The sequence below is a fragment of the Muntiacus reevesi genome, chromosome 3 (assembly GCF_963930625.1).
Source record: "Muntiacus reevesi chromosome 3, mMunRee1.1, whole genome shotgun sequence".
NCBI lineage: Eukaryota > Metazoa > Chordata > Mammalia > Artiodactyla > Cervidae > Muntiacus > Muntiacus reevesi.
This window is the reverse complement of record NC_089251.1, coordinates 79734206-79753650: the sequence shown is the minus strand read 5'-3', so window position 1 is coordinate 79753650 and position 19445 is coordinate 79734206. Positions and strand designations below refer to the sequence as shown.

General features: G+C 41.0%; 1 protein-coding gene across 6 annotated transcripts in view; it reads right to left on the bottom strand.

Moving 5' to 3' along the window:
* Positions 1–19445, bottom strand: part of SLC8A1 (solute carrier family 8 member A1) — a 371900-nt gene that overhangs the window by 342345 nt on the left and 10110 nt on the right. For 3 of the 6 annotated variants that reach the window (XM_065929380.1, XM_065929382.1, XM_065929381.1), the window contains exon 2: positions 5125–6959. In XM_065929380.1, coding sequence (XP_065785452.1) covers positions 5125–6923 — 1799 coding nt within the window. In that variant the 5' untranslated portion in view covers positions 6924–6959. The remainder of the gene's footprint in view (positions 1–5124; positions 6960–19445) is intronic. The other 3 variants (XM_065929379.1, XM_065929384.1, XM_065929383.1) reach the window with 1 other exon arrangement.

The window sequence follows — 19445 nt, the reverse complement described above, 5'->3', positions numbered from 1 at the left end:
GAAACTCCCAGTAAAATGATTTGCTAAGCAACCTACATACTTCATTTTCCAACTTTGCATTTTAAATATATAGCAGTAAATGCTCATGATGTTTCGAGTAATCTTCCAAAAATGATATTATTGTTGAGCTGTAACTAAGTAATTAAATTTGATTTGTATCTACATTAGTTAATTAACCTTAGCATTTTCCAGAACAGTCAAGCTAATGTTAGACCTTGAAACACCAAGCAACATTTTTAAACAATTAATACCACGAAACTAGCATCATTAAAGAACAAACATTAGTAGCACTTCAAATTTTTGGATGTCTCCTTCCTAACCACAAATGAAATTAGCATATTCTTCATTTATTTTTTATTAGCTGTTAACATTAGACAGAATTCCCTGTTGAAAGTCAAGATTAGCTAGCATGGGTTTAGTATTTGTCAACTGATTGTGTTTATACAAAAGCATGTGTTAATTATATCTATCTAATGAGTGTTTGCATTGTAATTTTCAAATGTTTTGCTGAGAATAAATTTTATTTGAGACCACAAGCAGCACTTACCACTTAATGGTATTTTCCTAAAATATGGATTTTGATCTTTAGAAGTTGAAATTCAACTCATATAAAAATATGAAGACAGACATGCTTATTTTATAAATTTAAATGACTTTTTCTACACTAAAACTGAAGTCAAAGATTAGGAATCTATCTTATTCTTGAAAACAGTGAATCAATAAATCTGACTGCATTTTAATCTCCCTCCCTGATCAAATTGAACTCTATTTCTACCTCGGTTAATGACTTAATTAGATATATTTTAAATCCAGGCTTTTCCAGGAATCGCTTTAAGATGCTGTGTAAAGCATCATAAATTCTGGCTTCATGCACATCATTAAACAAACCAAAAAAAAAAAAAAAAGATTTTAAAAACTATCTAATAAAGCTGTTCAGTTCAGTTGTTCAGTTGTGTCCAGCCGCATGGACTGCAGCATGCCAGGCTTCCCTGTCCATCACCAACTCCCGGAGCTTACTCACACTCATGCCCACTGAGTCGGTGATGCCATCCAACCATCTCATCCTCTGCCCTCCCCTTATCCTCCCACCTTCAATTTTTCCCAGAATCAGGGTCTTTTCAAATGAGTCAGTTCTTCACATCAGGTGACCAAAGTATTGGAGCTTCAGCTTCAATATCAGTCTTTCCAATGAATATTCAGGATTTATTTCCTTTAGGATGGACTGGTTGGATCTCCTTGCAGTCCAAGGGACTCTGAAGAGTCTTCTCCAACACCACAGCTCAAAAGCATCAATTCTTTGGCACTCAGTTTTCTTTATAGTTCAACTCTCACATCCATACATGACCACTGGAAAAGCCATAGCCTTTACTAGATGGGACTTTGTTGGCAAAGTGATGTCTCTGCTTTTTAATATGCTGCCTACCTTGTTCATAACTTTTCTTCCAAAGAACAAGCGTCTTTGAATTTCAAGGCTGCAGTCACCATCTGCAGTGATTTTGGAGCCCAGAAAAATACAGTCTGTCACTGTTTCCACCGTTTCCCCATCTATTTGCCATGAAATGATGGGATCAGATGCCATGATCTTAGTTTTCTGACTGTTGAGCTTTAAGGCAACTTTTTCACTCTCCTCTTTCACTTTCATCAAGAGGCTCTTAAGTTTTTCTTCACTTTCTGCATTAACGGTGCTGTCATCTGCATATCTGAGGTTATTAATATTTCTCCCAGCAATCTTGCTTCCAAGTTTGTGCTTCATCCATCCCAGCATTTCACATGATGTACTCTGCATATAAGTTAAATAAGCATGGTGACAATATACAGCCTTGACATACTCCTTTCCCAATTTGGAACCAGTCTACTGTTCCATGTTCAGTTCTAACTGCTGCTTCTTGGCATGCATATAGATTTCTCAGGAGGCAGGTCAGGTGGTCTGGTATTCCCATCTCTTTCAGAATTTTCCACAGTTTATTGTGATCCACAGAGTCAAAGGTTTTGGCATAGTCAATAAAACAGAAGTAGATTTTTTCTGGAACTCTCTTGCTTTTTCGGTGATCCAACGGATGTTGGCAATTTGATCTCTGGTTCCTCTGCCTTTTCTAAAACCAGCTTGAACATCTATCTGGAAGTTCACGGTTTACATACTGTTGAAGCCTGACTTGGAGAATTTTGAGTATTCCTTTGCTAGTGTGTGAGATGAGTACAATTGTGTGGTAGTTCCAGCATTCTTTGTCACTGCCTTTCTTTGGGATTTGAATGAAAACTGACCTTTTCCAGTCCTGTGGCCACTGCTGAGTTTTTCAGATTTGCTGGCATATTGAGTGCAGCACTTTCACAGCATCATCTTTTAGGATTTGAAATAGCTCAACTGGAATTCCATCACTGGACAGACCTTTGTTGACAAAGTAAGGTCTTTGCTTTTTAATATGCTGTCTAGGTTGGTCATAACTTTTCTTCCAAGAAGCAAGTGTCTTTTAATTTCATGGCTGCAGTCACCATCTGCAGTAATTTTAAAGCTGAGGGGTGTCCATAGTCCCATCCATGTATTTTAGGTTTTTGAGAATGTCATCTCTCAAGATTACCTTTGTAATTGGATGAAATATAAATTCATTTTAAAAGATCAAAACTGAGTGTGTCTACATACTTCACCTAGACTGCATGATGACAAACTCTTTTTAACTTGGATCTGACTGTATAGACCTGACATTGGAAACAACTACCAGAGGAAAAATAATCCACAAAAAAAAAAGAATAAGGGATCTTTGATAATTTATGTTTTCCCAGATGCATTTTGTTTGAATCTTTGGTGCCTAGATTAAGGCTAAGTACCAGTCACTGCAATAAATTTATTCAAGCAATAGACCTATTAACTATCTTCAAACCTTATCGGTAGTAAAACTCTATAACACTAAGATGAAAATTACTTAAAATTTCAGAAAGAAGAAAAAATGCAGGGATGTACTTTCATTACACTTATAAATAACTCAAAGTTCATATTTCAACTTACCACATAAAAGATAGGAAGAATTTTATAGAACTAGGAATGGCTATTCACCTTGAATACTCCCAAGAACACATACACAGAGATGCTGATAATTCCACTGATTCTTACCAGTTTTCACAAGATATCTAAATTTCTAAAGCTGAAATTTGGTAATATTCCTTCCATAGCAAGAATTAAATCAATTTAATGGCATAGGGTGAATGTTTGAAATAGAGCTTGACAGACTAAATTTTGCCATCAAATCACTGTCTCTTTTTTCCTTCTTCTACTACACTCTGCCCAAAAGAAATTTATGTATGCTTTGGTAGAAGTCCTGAACACCAGACGAGACAGGGAAAGCTGCCTCTCAAACAAGTACAGAGCCATTATTCTCAAGAGAAAACAATATTGCATTTTTTGAGAAAACATCCTAAGTAAAATGAGTAGACAAAACAAAATACCTATTTGGTCATTTTAAGAGCTACCCTTGTGAATTCATTTAATAACATGCAGTATTCCTTTAATAATACGCAAAAGCACTTGTAATCCATGTAAAAGTATATCTAATACAAGAGGGTTCAATAATTGAAATGATTATGAAATGTAATGAGCAAGAATTCCCAGCAAAGAAATAAAGTTTATGTACTAATGTGGGCAGGAACATAATCAATACAGGCTTTTGGGAAAATCCGTCTTTGGGTGTGCAGGATACTCATTTCCTATTACCATCTTTCAGTAAAGTATCTGTCCCAACAAAACATGTCTCACTAAGTGGAATGTTAACAGCATAAGAACCAATGTAAAACAGATACTGAGCAAAAGTTCTCCCCCCACACACATCCAAGGAAGGCTATTACAATCTCTCTTAGATTTCACTGCGACAGCACACTGCTTACCCATCTCTATAAATACAATGTCAAGAGGTCAAAGACCTTGGAAGCCTCTTTCAGGAAAATCTGCTTCCTCTGCCCCTCTCCAATCCTTATATTTATTTCCTCCATACTTATTGTATAAGAAATTTCATCTTGAAGAGAATGCACCTGCGATGTCACGTGCCATTAACAAGAGTTAACCATTTTAATAACAAACTATATTTTATATAGTTTATCCTGAAATTCCTAAGTTATCAATGATCCCATCAACATAATCAACATAATTTGAAAATATTCAAATGAATGACTTAACATGAATGTTTCACTGCAGATATTATAAACAGTTCCTTTTCTTTCATCCTTGCAGTTTGGATATTACTCACTGAGTCATATTTTCTGGTTTGCTTCTGATGGGTGCAATGCCCCTGGCCTTAGGCAAGGAAGGAGGAAAGCTCTCTAAACATCATCTGTCAATGGAGGAATCATCACAGAATTAGACATTCTGTGTTACAGTGTTGGCAAATATCACTGTGAAGTGTCAATAGGAAAACTTAATTGTTTCCCACTTTTTTTCTCTGACCTGCTCCTTGTCATTTCAGACACTTAGAATCTTACTTCTCTCACCATCCCTATGCCAGTAGGGTAAAGGGGTTTGTTTAACCATGTAAAGTAAAATCAGACTAGAACTAAAAAAGAACTTTATGACTTGTCCCCACTGGCATTAAACTGAAAAGGCAGGATTGGTCATTAAGTTATAATTAAGCATTAGCATTTCAGCAAAACATTATACCATCACAAAAACAGTGTCTGAGAAAAGCAACAAAAATCATTTCAACCAACCCTGGTAGCCAGGAAATTATTTTTGGGCTTTCCCAATTTGTACTCAGTAATGAAATTAGGACATAACATGGACTTTTAGATATTCCCTTTCTGTGTGTCTGTTACATGATCAAGATAGAATACAAGTTTTTCAACTGACCATTAAGCGCATAAATTCTGTCAGAAGACTCATTTCATCATGATCTATAAATGTACTTAAAAACTGTAAAAGCATAAAAGTAAAAAGAAAATCACATTAGGATCTTGACATATAGAGTATATTGACCAGTGGCACATACGCTAGAAGCTGGGATATTTTGATAGTTTGAAAGTGGTTCTGTATAGTAACCAATCCATTCTTTCTTCACCATTTAGTTTTTAAAACACACACACATATTCACACAACCACAAACGCACTCAACCACACACACATAGGTATAAAAAAAAAGAACTTACACAATTTCGTCATTCTGGAACTCGAGCTCTCCGCATGTGTCCTCAAAGTCTTCTCCTCCGCCTCTGGCGGTGCCCTCAATGGTCTTATAGGGAACGATAACATTTCCACGTGCTCCAGATGTCCTCAGTACTTTCACCTCCATGATGCCAACGCTCTCACTCACGTGAGTCACAGGTTCCTCAAAAGTAAAGATGCCGGCGTGGTCATCATCAAAAATAGTCACGGTGGCAGTGGAGGGAGATCCCAGGCAAGCAAGGGTAGAGACATGACTGGCTTCCAGGATGCCATCTTCCGAGGCTTCCAAAGATACTTTGACATTGCTGAGATGCACAAGGAAATTCTCATCCTCCTCAAAGATGTCATCATCAATGATGCCAACTCTGATTTCCTTCTGGGTCTCACCAGGCTTGAAGACTACAGTTCCTTCGGTAAATTCGTAATCAGACCCAGCATTGGCTGTGCCGTCCTCTGTTCTGAAGTCAACAAACACAGTGTTCGTCAAATCACCACCTCTGCGGATAATGGTCAGGGCTACCGTGCCACAGTTCTCCAGACACTGATACGTCCCTTGTTCAAAGAAGATCTTACTGACAGGGTCATTTTCAGCCACTTCCGTGTTGACCTCGTGCATGCTGACGGCTTTCCTGGCTTGGTCTGCTGCATGCCTCTTTAAAATGTTGCCTGCTCCGGTCATCAGGCGGGTGGCTTGAATGCGGTAAAATGCTCGACTTTTTTGCTGCTGACTTAAGACTTGGTAATTGGCTAATTCTATTAATTGCTCTATTTCCTTCTCTGGATGCTTCTGCTTGAGTTCCTTCAGAATTCTTGCCATTTCTCGCCTGGCTTCTTCATCATCTTGGTCCCTCTCATCAACCTCCAGAACCAGGGCTCCATCTAAGAAACTGTCAACATGGGAATTGACCACTTTCCCATCCATTTCAATTTCTGTCTTGGAAGATGGCCTGTCTCCTTCGTGTTCAATAATCATTCCCCTCTGCTTGCCAGCCCGATACCTCTTGTAGACATACTTGTAAAACAGGAGCCTCCGGTCCGCCACCCAAGCAAACACAACGCAGATGGGGAAGAAGAAGAAGGTAAGCAAACCTTCCCAGACCTCCACAACCCCAGGAGAGCTGACAGACAAAATGATGTAAAGCCAGGTATAGGCAAAGATGCTCCATGCTGCTGTCACAAAGAATACACGCAAATGCTTGATCTTCCTTGTCTCCCCATCTGGGACGACGTATACACAAAGCGCAATGATGATGAACATGTTGAATGCAGCACTCCCCACGATGGTGCTAGGACCGAGGTCTCCTGCAGTGAAGTTATGGCCGCACACCTCAATTACTGAAAGGAGGATCTCTGGAGCTGAAGATCCCAGGGCCATCAAGGTCAGGTTGGACACTGTCTCATTCCAGATCCTCACAGTTGTCTTGGTGGTCTCTCCATTGGGTTTCTTTATGGTGATTTCTTTCTCTTGAGACGTGATGACTTCTATAGAGGACATGAACCGGTCAGCAATGATCGAGACGCCAAGAAACATGTAGACCATGGCCACAAAATACACAGTCGCTCTAGCAATTTTGTCCCCAAAGGAAGGGTCCTGGGGCTCCCAAATGGGTAAAATCACCCCCTTCTTACAGTAATAGGAGCCAGTACACTCGCCAGTCTCATTGCCTTCGCCTTCCATTTCTGTCTCAGCACTTATATGGTCCACGTGGGAAAACACGAGGGCCACCATGGCTAACACATGAAATCCCATCGACAAGGTGGGTGACAGACTGAACTGCAGCATGCTGGACAATGGCAGAGTTCCAACTGTCCCAACCTACTGGGGAGAATAAGAAAGGGGGAGGGTGGGGGAAAAAATCACATCATTAGATCCAGACCCAAAGCACTCAAGTGACCCAATTATTTGTATTACATTTACCAGTGATTTGTTTATATTTGACTATCACAACATCTATGGTGAATCATGACTCTAAGACTCCATCTGTGATAAAGCAATCCTTGGTAATGTTTACAGCCGAATCTCTCCACTTGTGGATTTTCTACATGTAGCCCCATTTACTGAGCAATGAGCAATGTACACAGCTGACTTACTGGAATAAAACGTTCAATTATATCCTTGCCTTGTTGAACACACATGCAGGCATACTGACAACCAATGAGAATTTTGACGCATTAAATAATTTTCTCCTTGTTGCTAAGGCAGATTTTCTTTTAAACTGTGGTTAACACAGTCACCTTCCAAAAACGGTTTCATTGCCAAAATCACATTAAGAGCGATGCTATAAAGTTTAGACTCTAAAAATCCTGCAAATGCATGACTTGGTGATGATCCTAAATTCTGGGGCACAGGTTACACTGTATTTAATGCAATTGTGTCCTATGGCTCATGAGGATCACTTGGACTGTAAGATCAAACCAGTCAATTCTAAATGAAATCAACCCTGAATATTCATTGGAAGGACTGATGCTGAAGCACCAATACTTTGGTCACCTGATGTGAAGAGCTGACTCATTGGAAAAGACCCTGATGCTGGGAAAGACTGAAGGCAGGAGGAGAAGAGTGCAGTAGAGGATGAGATGGTTGGACGGCATCATAGATTCAATGGACATGAGTCTAAGCAAACACTGAGAAATAGTGAAGGACAGGGAAGCCTAGCATGCTGCAGTCCATAGGGTCCCAAAGAGTCGGACATGACTTCGCAACTGAACAACAAACTAATGGATCTTAGAACCAGAGAAATCTTCCAGCTTGCCTACAATCAAAGCTCAATGGTATTTGCACTTGAGGGGGGAAAAAAATCTGTTGTAAGGCAATATTTCCACACTTTAAGTATAGTTTTTAAAAGCTTTGTGTTTTGATGAGAGCACATTTCCTCCTAATTTTCAGCAAGACCAGGTCTTCTGATGCATTAGCAGCTGGACATCTGGTTCTTCGAGCACTGCTCTTCATATCTGTGTACAGATCTCATTCTAGAATCTGCAGGCTGCCCATGGCAGGAAAGGGAGATGAGCAGGCCCAGGTCTAGTCGTGTGTCTTGCCCAGGTTGTGCCTGACAGGCTGTGAAATCAGCATTACCAGCCATAAAATGTTCCTTCTCCGTGTCAATGTCAGACCTCTCATGGTCATTCTGAAATACACATCAGTTCTATAGAGGGTTCAAGTGACCTAAAAATACAGGGGCAATAATTCCAACTAAATTAGCTCATGTGGCAAAACGACAGTGACCAAAAGTACCTATGGGATTAAAGGGCCTTAGGCAACTGGGGAAATGGCAATAGCATCACTGGTGGGAATCCAGGTTCACGGAGGCTCCAACTATCACTCTGCTCAGGTAATCAAGGTTTGTCTCTCAGTGACCTTGTATCACCTCTGATTCCAAGGTTTTGGTGATGGTGAGTGGGGTGGGGGACAATGAAGCAAAGAAGGGTCTGCTGCAAGTCAGGGTGATGAGAATTGTGCTTTGCATAGTCTAGGGACCAGGAAGAAATCTGTGTGGTGAAAGAGCAGTGATGGAAAGAAGCAGGGCTCGGGAGCTGGAAACAATAGGGATGGATCACGAGGGGCACTGAGGCCACTGTAAGACATCGGCATTGACTGTGAAGGAGATGGGAATCACAGGGAGATCCCAATCACAAGTGTGGTATGAGTTGATTTATCTTTTAAAATGATCTCTCTGCTGGTTCACTGAAGAACAGACTATAAGGGCAAGAGAAGAAAAAAGGAAGCCAGCATTTGCCTCTTATTAAAAAAAAATGTCTGATCAAGGCAATGATCCCGATGCCTTGCAGGTATATAAAATGATATAGTAAAGATCTAAAGTTTAAAAGGGTGAAATAAACATTTGCAGTGATCCTTTTGGAAAATCTGTAACTTAAAACATTTTGGTAACCTGTAAGGATCAGAAGAGTTGACTCATTGGAAAAGACCCTGATGCTGGGACGGGTTGGGGGCAGGAGGAGAAGGGGACAACAGAAGATGAGATGGCTGGATGGTGTCATCGACTTGATGGGCATGAGTGTGAGTAAACTCCAGGAGTTGGTGATGGACAGGGAGTCCTGGCGTGCTGCGATTCATGGGGTCGCAAAGAGTCAGACACGACTGAGTGACTGAACTGAACTGAAGGATCAGAAAGGTTAAGAATTTGCTCAGAGGGAACAGGACAGAACACACAGAGCCCACCCCAACAGACACGAAGCGGCGCCTGTCTCCAGGGCAGAGAGGATGAACCACTCCCTTGAGATTGCTGCCAAGGCTCATCATTCCATTCCTCACATCTCAGCCAAAACAAACCTCCCAAAATGCAGATCACACTCTCTCACTCCCCTTAAAACTCTTCATGGCCTACTGCCCTGATGACAAATGCAAACCCCCTCAATAGGCTATTTAGACCTTTCCGGATCTGGCCTTTGAGTTTTTTTTTTTTTTTTTTTTTTTTTTTTTTTTTTTTTTTTTTAAATATTATTTTATTAGTTGGAGGCCAATCACTTTACAACATTTCAGTGGGTTTTGTCATACATTGACATGAATCAGCCATATAGTTACACGTATTCCCCATCCCGATCCCCCCTCCCACCTCCCTCCCCACCCGACTCCTCAGGGTCCTCCCAGTGCACCAGGCAAGAGCACCTGATTCATGCATCCCACCTGGGCTGGTGGTCCGTTTCACCATAGATAGTATACATGCTGTTCTTTCAAAACATCCCACCCTCACGTTCTGTTCTGTACTTCTGTGTCTCTTTTTCTGTTTTGCATATAGGGTTATCGCCACCATCTATCTAAATTCCGTATATATGTGTTAGTATACTGTAATGTTCTTTATCTTTCTGGCTTACTTAAAATATGGGAATTCTCTCAATTTCCTGAACATAACAGAACTTTCTTACCTCCAGGTCTTTGCGTATTGTGCTTTCTGTGCCCTGAACTATTTTCCTTCTTTGAAGCACGTTTCAAAATGATACCACAGCAAATCACAAATCACAGCTGATTGCCTGAGATGGTAAACCCAGGCTCCATTATTAAACACTGTCCCAGACACCATGCTAAATTTTTTCATCTATCTATATCTAATTTTTATATCTAATACTTCCAGGAATCAGCACTGCCCCATTATACAACTCCTAATGTTGCCATTTCCATTAGAGTCTGTGTGAACAGCACCCCTAACAATATACTATAAGCCTGTTTGTAGGTGGGAAGACTGCGGTTCAGACAGGTTACATGCTTGCTGAAAGTCAGACAGTAACTAAGATTCAAAGCCTGGTCTGTCTGAGACTGATGCAATCCCCTGCTCCATGCTACCACACCTGAGAATGTATACAGTGATCTTTTGAGAATGATTGGATTTGGGCTTGGACTAGCTCAGTGGAAAACCTCTTGGCTTCTATGTGGGATTACGTAGCAAAAGTCCCAAGAAAGGTTTCCAACAAGCCTAGTTTTACCCTGCGGATGGCAGACTGATACAGACAGATATCCACAGCTGGGAAGTAACCTGTGGGCTGAAATGCTCCTGGAGACAACGGGCTCCCACTCTCCCACCTTTTAGCAATTACCTGGTAACCTCTTTTGCAGATACTCTCAGGGCAATCTCTTCAGTCTACCAAGAAGAAACCCTGCCCCAGCCAACATCTCCCAATATGCTCCCAGCCCAAAGGGTATCAATTATCAATGTCTAAGGGTGGACAGAGCAGTTAAAAAAAAAAAAAAATCCATCATCGCTATTATATAAAAAGGAGGGGACTTCTGAGATTAACTCAAAAATGTCACAATTATCTTCAAAAGGTGGTTTCACAGTAGTCTAATTTGCGAGGTCAGTGGACCAAAAAACACTGCTATAGCTTATTGGTCGTGAAGCAACTGGAAAGAACTCTCTGGACTTTAGTTTCTTTCTTTTTTAAATTAACACCAAATCCAAATGCTTGTGAGGATATGGGGTTTCTTTACCACTGAGCCACCAGTGAAGCCCTAAGGATGTGGGTTAGGTGTCATCAAAAAATGAGTCCTTCTTCATTTTCTCCTCCATGTTTTGTCTCCATTCTGATGCCTCAGTCATCAGGTGCGAACAGATCTGACTCTTGCCACTGTCTCCTCAAATATTTATTTCTATGAAAATTAAGCAGCAAATAGTAGCTGTTGATGTATTAGTCTGCTGCCTGACCTTCTAATCTTTCACCCTGATCTACTGAACTCTGAACAACGGGTACTCTGATCTTCACAGTGGTTTCAGATAAGCCCTTACATCCAGGGCCAGTTCTTACTTAGGAATGTTCATTACATCATTCAAATGAGCCTTCAGCACAGTAGCAAGAATACTCACATTATCTTCTGCTATTTATTTTAAAACAATCAGCTCCAACACCTATAGATGACAGACCTGACTGTCATTGACAAAGGATGGTGAACAGGTATCAAACTGAGTGAGCCCACCCCTCTATGGCAAAAGGAGAGGTCACAGAAATGGGTGCATGTACTCGCCAGACAGATCTTCATCAAACTGCCATAGCAGAGGTTCAAGGAGTAGTTAGGCAGCACGGCAGTGGGAGCTTTAGTGGTTCTGACTGCAAGGAGAACCAACTCAGAGAGGAAACACCTCTGCATTCTCACCAGTTCTGTGTTTGAGGTGGCCTAATCTCTTTCTGCTGATCTGCAGCTGGGGTTTTTCTAAGGAACTCCTTGACTCTCCATCAAGACCTGGAATCCCCATCTCTGTAATTCTTGCTGACTGAAAGCCTCAAAACAAAGCAATGACTCTGTTTCTAAGGCAACGGTAAAGCAACCACGAATTCTCATCCACTACAAATGCAAGCACTTCCAAATGCTTCTAGACAAAGATGTTGCCAGCGGATGCCCTTCTTTATCTGATCATCCACCGAGGAAGCCAATTACCATTCTGGCCCCCACCCTCAGACCATCAGGCCATGGCCCCACTTCACCAAGGAGCTCCTTTAGTGCCCATAGAACACTCTGTTATTACTTTTTCCCCAAAGAGAGAGTTTCTACTTTTCTGCCTGAAAAATGAGGACAGATCTTCTGGGAGACAAGCATTTAGACATCACGTAAGGGGCTCAAGCCCCCTACCCAGACTTACAAGATGACAGGGCCCTGTCCCATGTCAGAAAACACCCTCTTCATTCATCAAAGGTAGCAGCTGGGGTAACGGTCAGGCAACGTGGCCAAAAACGAAAGATGGTTTCAGGAGGGTTTCAGGATAATGAAAATGTTACTGAAAAGTCATGAGACCCTTTTCGCTTACTTTGTTTTTCTATATAGAACTTATTACTTTTTATTGAATTATAATTGATTTACAATGCTGTGTTTATTTCTGCTGGACCACAAAGTGATTTGGTTATACACATATATGCATTCTTTTCTATATTCTTTTCCATTATGCTTTATCCCAGAATATTGAATGTAGTTCCCCATGCTATACAGTAGAACCTTGCTGTTAATATATTCTATATGTAATAGTTTGTAGTTACTAATTTCAAATTTTCAGTCAATCTCTCCCCCAATTCCTCCCCCCATGGGGACCACAAGTCTGTTCTCTATGTTTGTAAGTCTTAGAACTTACTATTTTTTATACAATATATACTTTATTTAACAGTTCTGCTTATTCTCTCTCATAGATGTCAACTCTGTAAGGGTAGGGATTTCTGTCTCCCTTGTTCACCCAGTTCCTCGAGCATACCCTGCTACATGGAAGATGCACAGCACCTGCTTTTATTAAATGAATAAAATACTTCTCAGTTGGCCTTGTGCTGATTCAGCAAATCTCTGATGTGGAATCAGAATCCAGGTGTTGGACCTAGGCATATGCATTTAGAAATGTTCCCTAGGTAAGATGGATACCCCTAAAGCGAGCAGAGGACAGTATCAGACTGAAAAGCCACAATCAATATGCGGTAGAGGAGAAGAAAGGAGAACCGCAACACCTTTTCATTTATTTGTTTTCACTACAGAGATTAACAAGACTGTTCTTTCCTAGCAAAGAGCTCCTTAACTGAGGTACTTCATGCAAAATAACCTTCTCATGCTGCCCCTCCTTTCTACCTGAATAAACATGTGTAGTTCACATCACCTCATCTAGAGATTTTCATCTTTCCTTTGCCCATCTCCTGCCGCCCCACCCCCAAGGAAGGCTTTTGTAAGCACTCCCCTTCATCACGTGACAAGGAAAGATGATCCATTTAGGGGATCATCAGCTAAAATCTGAGGTCGGAAATCCCTCCAAAGGCATGTAATAATCTCAAGTTTTTCCATTCAGTCAGGAGAAAAGAAAATAGTGAATGAAATCCTAGCAGTGAAGAAGCAAAACTAAAATAAAAGAAGGCAATCTGAAAAGCTGGGGAGAATGATACCAAATTTTAGCCCAACAAGTAAGTTAATACTCAGCTCTAATGACAATAAATCAAAATTTTTTTAATAGGATCAACACAGCCCACAAATGTACAGTCTTGGGGTCAAGACATTTTTACCTTTTAACTTTTCAACTGGTAAGTAATCCAAAGAAATGGGAAACCAACACATTCATTCACAAGTTTGCCAAGCTTTTCTTAGCCACTCAGATGTGCCAGATACTGTGTTTTAAAGACATATAAGATGATATTCCCCAAAGAAGCTCACATTCTAGTAAGTCATTACAAGAGACAAGGAGTGAGTCTTGCTTTCTAGAAGACAGAACTCTTCCATGACTAGGGAATCACGGAAGAGGAGACACTTTCCAGGCATTCAGACAGGAAGACTGACCACACGAATTCACCACGTGAATGTCCTCAAAGTGGACCAGCTCATTTCCAGGTTAACATACCTGGGGTCTTGGGGTCATACAAGTGGGCTTCTAGAAACCTCCAACTGCTCCATCTACAGTCTTGCAACCAAAAGATTTCAAATGTAGTGAACCCCCAGAGGGGGGCCTCAGATCACCTCTTCCATGAAACTTTCAGGGGTCTCATGTTGGACAATAGCAACTATTTCAGGTAATGATTTGTTCACCACCCACCCTGAAAAGAGCAACCTTTCCTGATGCTTGACCTTACACTGAAAAAAAATGAGGTCATATGTGTGTCACATTTATTTCTGGGTCACCAAAAAAGATCTCCTACCTAAAAATATTTCCCACACTGGCTTGTTGACATTTTGCCTTCAGACATTTGTTTGAGTGAAGTATAACCCTCCTGGTATTCCTAGTTCTAGAGAGTAGACCATTCATTTGTTCTCAAGAATTTATTGAACGGCTTCTAGTGCAAAGCACCAGATCAAACACTGTGGGGATCACAAAAAGGACAGATTCCCAGTCCCTGTTCCTGATAAATTTATAGTCTTCAAGTGATATTTACTCAAATGACCATGAATAGGAGAAAGAAGATGGAAAATTCCATAAAAGGAAGGGACTGGAAAAAGCAACAGAAGCCGGAGAGAGTAGGGGCATTTCAGAAGGAAGCAATGATGTGGCTAAAGGCACAGAACAATGCTTCTTCAACTTCACTTCACCTAAGGATCTTCTGGAAAATTCATTAAAGTGAAGATAACTGGGCCTTATCACTGGGTACACAGTAGATCTAAAGAAAAAAATGTTAAGTGTTAAATGCTTAGTCGCATTCAACTCTTTGTGACCCCATGGACTGTAGCCCACCAGAATCCTCTATCCACGGAATTCTCCAGGCAAGAATACTGGTGTGGGCAGTCATTCCCTTCTCCAGGGGATCTTCCTGACCCAGGGATTAAACACAGGTCTCCTGTATTACAGGCAAATTCTTTACCTGCTGAACCACGAGCAAAGCCCTATAGCTCTAAAGAGGAACCCCCAAATTTGAATTTTAAGAAGCATCATAGGTGATTCTGATGTAGGTGGTCTTGGGACTGGCATGACAGGTAGAAATGAATGAAGGGCAGAACTGGGTAGGAAGGCAGAACTAGCTGGAAGGGCATCAGCATGTTTAGCAAAGACAGATTAGAGAGCAAAAGGACTTAAAGAAGGTCCTTGATGGAAGGTGGTACTTACGTATTAGAAGACATTTTTTGTAACATCAGTATGCTGCTGATGTGAAGTAACATATCAGATGGCTCTCATCACAAACTGGGACTCCAGACAGCACTAAAATATGAAGCCCCAGGGTTTCCCACAGAACTTCCCTGGCAGTCCAGTGGATAAGACTCCATGCTTCCAATGCAGGGGGCACAGGTTCCATCCCTGGTTGGGGAACTAGGATTCCACATGCCATGTAGCACGACCAAAAAATAAAAATGGTCAGTGTGTACGGAAGGGAAGAGAGAAGAGGGCAGAGAAAAATGGACCCTAATCAGAGATGAACAGGGTCCTCCAAAGAGGAGATTAAATCACTGAGAGTAATACACATGCTTCATAATTTTGGCAAGGATTTGCTCTGCTTTCCTCAAAGAGAAACAGCTAAGGATAGCTAGGAACCTACATAGACACAGGGCAAAGGAGCAAATCCATGGAAGTCTTCAGTTCAGTTCAGTTGCTCAGTCATGTCCAACTCTTTGCAACCCCATGGACTGCAGCACGCCAGGCCTCCCTGTCCATCACCAACTCCCAAGTCCACTCAAACTCATGTCCATTGAGTTGGTGATGCCATCCAACTATCTCATCCCCTGTTGTCCCCTTCTCCTCTCGCCTTCAATCTTTCCCAGCATCAGGGTCTTTTCCAATGAGTTGGTTCTTCGCATCACATGGCCAAAGTATTGGAGTTTCAGCTTCAGCATCATATTCAGGACTGATTTTCTTTAGAATGGACTGGTTGGATCTCCTTGCAGTCCAAGGGACTCTCAAGAGTCTTCTACAACACCACAGTTCAAAAGCATCAATTCTTCAGTGCTAAGCTTTCTTTATAGTCCAACTCTCACATCCAAACATGAATACTAGAAAAATCATAGCCTTGACCAGACAGACCTTTGTTGGCAAAGTAATGTCTCTGCTTTCTAATATGCTGTCTAGCTTGCATAACTTTTCTTCCATGGAGTAAGCATCTTTTAATTTCATGGCTGCAATCACCATCTGCAGTGATTTTGGAGCCCCCAAAATAAAATCTGCCACTGTTTCCAGTGTTTCTCCATCTATCTGCCATGAAGTGATGGGACCAGATGCCATGATCTTTACCTTCTGAATGTTGAGCTTTAAGCCAACTTTTTCACTCTCTTCTTTCACTTTCATCAAGAGACTCTTTAGTTCTTCACTTTCCACCATAAGGGTGGTGCCATCTGCACATCTGAGGTTATTGATATTTCTCCAAGCAATCTTGATTCCAAGCTTGTGCTTCCTCCAGCCCAGCGTTTTTCATGATGTACTCTACATATAAGTTAAATAAGCAGGGTGACAATACATAGCCTTGATGTACTCCTTTCCTGATTTGGAACCAGTCTGTTGTTCCATGTCCAGTTCTAACTGTTGCTTCCTGACCTGCATACAGATTTCTCAAGAGGCAGGTCAGGTGGTCTGGTATTCCCATCTCTTTCAGAATGGTTGTGACCTTGTGTAGGTTTTTTTGATGATCCAACAGATGTTGGCAATTTGATCTCTGGTTCTTAAAACCAGTTTGAACATCTGGAAGTTCACAGTTCATGTATTGTTGAAGCCTGGCTTGGAGAATTTTGAGCATTACTTTACTAGTGTGTGAGATGAGTGCAACTGTGTGGTAGTTTAAGCATTCTTTGGCATTGCCTTTCTTAGGGACTGGGATGAAAACTGACCTTTTCCAGTCCTGTGGCCACTGTCGAGTTTTCCAAATTTGCTGGCATATTGAGTGCAGCACTTTCACAGCATCATCTTTTAGGATTTGAAATAGCTCAACTGAAATTCCATCATCTCCACTAGCTTTGTTCATAGTGATACTTCCTAAGGCCCACTTGACCTCGCATTCCAGTATGTCTGGCTCCAGGTGAGTGATCACATCATCGTGATTATCTGGGTTGTGAAGATCTTTTTTGTACAGTTCTTCTGTGTATTCTTGCCACCTCTTCTTAATATCTTCTGCTTCTCTGGAAGGCTTCAGAGACCTTTCAATCAGGTTCCACTCACAAGCTCTGAACAGAGGTCAACAATACACAGAGACATAAAACCCAAACTGGACCTCCTAGGTGGTGAGGAAAGTTGTGCTCTTCAAATGGGAGGCTGGTATGCAGCCTTACCAAGTTCCCCTGTTCCCTTCAACTCAAGAGTAAATCTCTGCCGTCACTCTTCTGGCTTTCTAGTCTGTCTCTTGGGACTGGGGATGTTTAATACAGAATTCAATTTCAAGCCATGCGATAGGAACATGCACAACGCCTTAAAAAAAAATCTTTTTTAACAACAAAAATGCTGGTTATGTGAGCAAACTGGTGAATTTCATCAGCTTTTTTCCCTGAGTCATTAAGCTTCATCTTCAAGTAGATTGTTTTTCGGGGATGGGAATTTATCAACTGAAAGTTCGTAGGTCTTTCCAATTTTCCTGTATAGTCACAAAGCACAATCCTTTAAAGAATAAGATGCCCTTGAGGAGAACAGAAATAGAAAGTAAAAAGAAATAATTTTTTAAAAACCCAGCTGGGGGCTTTCCTGGTATAGTTCAGTGATGAAGAATCTGCCTGTCAATGCAGGAGACACGGGTTCAATCCCTAGGCCGAGAGGATCCCACATGCCGCAGCGCAACTAAGCCACTGCACCACAACTACTAAACATGTGCTCTGGAGCGCGGGAGCCACAACTACTGAGTCAACTACTGAGGCCTGCGTGCCCTAGAACCCACGATCAGCAACAAGAGAAGCTACCGCAATGATAAGCCCATGGACCACATGTAGAGTAGTCCCCTGCTCACCGCAACTAGATAAAAGCCCCTGAAGCAACAAAGACTCAGCACAGTCACAAATAAATACATTTTTTTAAAAAATTCAAGTTGATTGATGCTCACACAATGATGACCCTTCATCAACATTCTATGTTCTAATTTTCTAAAGTTTCTGACAATAGACGCAGTGACATAACTCTGAGTGTATATATAACACAACCATTTTTTAAAATGGAAGCAGCTTAGAAAGGAACTAACCAAATTTTTATTTAAAGAAATAAATCAAGTAGCTTTTCAGGAGGGAAAATATGACATTTTCACACAAATCCCTGAGCACAGTTTAGGAAACATACAGTTTACTAAGTAAGGCAGCTAGTGAACATGTCCTTTAAACCAGGGGTCCTCAACTCCTGGGATCTAATGCCTGATGATCTGAGATGGAGCTGATGTAATAATAATAGAAATAAAGTGCATAATAAATGCAATGTGCTTTAATCATCTCAAAACCATCCTCTTCGGCCCCCCACCTTGGTTCATGGAAAAACTGTCTTCCATATAGTCAGTCCCTGGTGCCAAAAAGAATGGGGACCACTGTTTTAAAACAATCCCATACACCTGTATTTGAAGAACTGTTTAAATATTGGCTCATGGTTTTAATTTTAGTAACTATGCCATGACTATTATTGTCTTTTTGTGATAGGCTGAGGATTAGACAGGGGCTTTTGAAAAAGAGAAAAAATTCAGTGGAGAAGGAAATACTCATCATTTAATCTTTTATTAACAAGTGAAGATAGTTAACTCCTGCCTATTAAGTCTTTGCGTAAGCAAGGATTATTTTCACCAGTATCAATGATTAATGAGAGAACATGTATTCATTCATTCGACAAACACTGAATGTGTATTATGTGTCTGGCAAAGTACTGGGGGCTAGAACCATGAACTAAACAGAAAATCTCTCTCCTCCCAGAATTTATTATCTAGCTAGGAAGAAAGATGATAGATCTTAATTTAAACTGTTGCAAACAGAAACATTTAAATTGTTACAGAAAGAAGCATTTATTAATTGATAAATTCTATAAAGGAAAAACACAGTCCTAGGAGAGTAAGTAATGGAAGGCCTGACCTACTAGGATATTAGGGAAGGCTTTGCTCATGAAATAACATCTGAGCCAAAATTTTTTAAAAGACACTCAGCAAGAAGCCAGGCTAAAGGTTGCGGGAGTGCAAGGCCTTAGGCTGACACTTCTGTAATTACCCTTCTCAATAATGGGATTACTCACAGACCTACCTTCTTAGATACGCTGGGGTATGAGATCATGTTTAGAAAATGCTAAAAACAGCTTCTGAAATGTGTATGAGAATCTCCCCCTCTGAGGGCACAGTCACACAGTCAAAATTAACTGCATTCTACCACACTGCTGGGGGCAGCACTGTAGACAGAAGGGTCATTGGTCTTGGGGCCAAAAGAAATGAGTGCTGGTCTTGGCTCTCACCAACCAGTCCTGTGGTCTTGGACAAGTCATTTTCC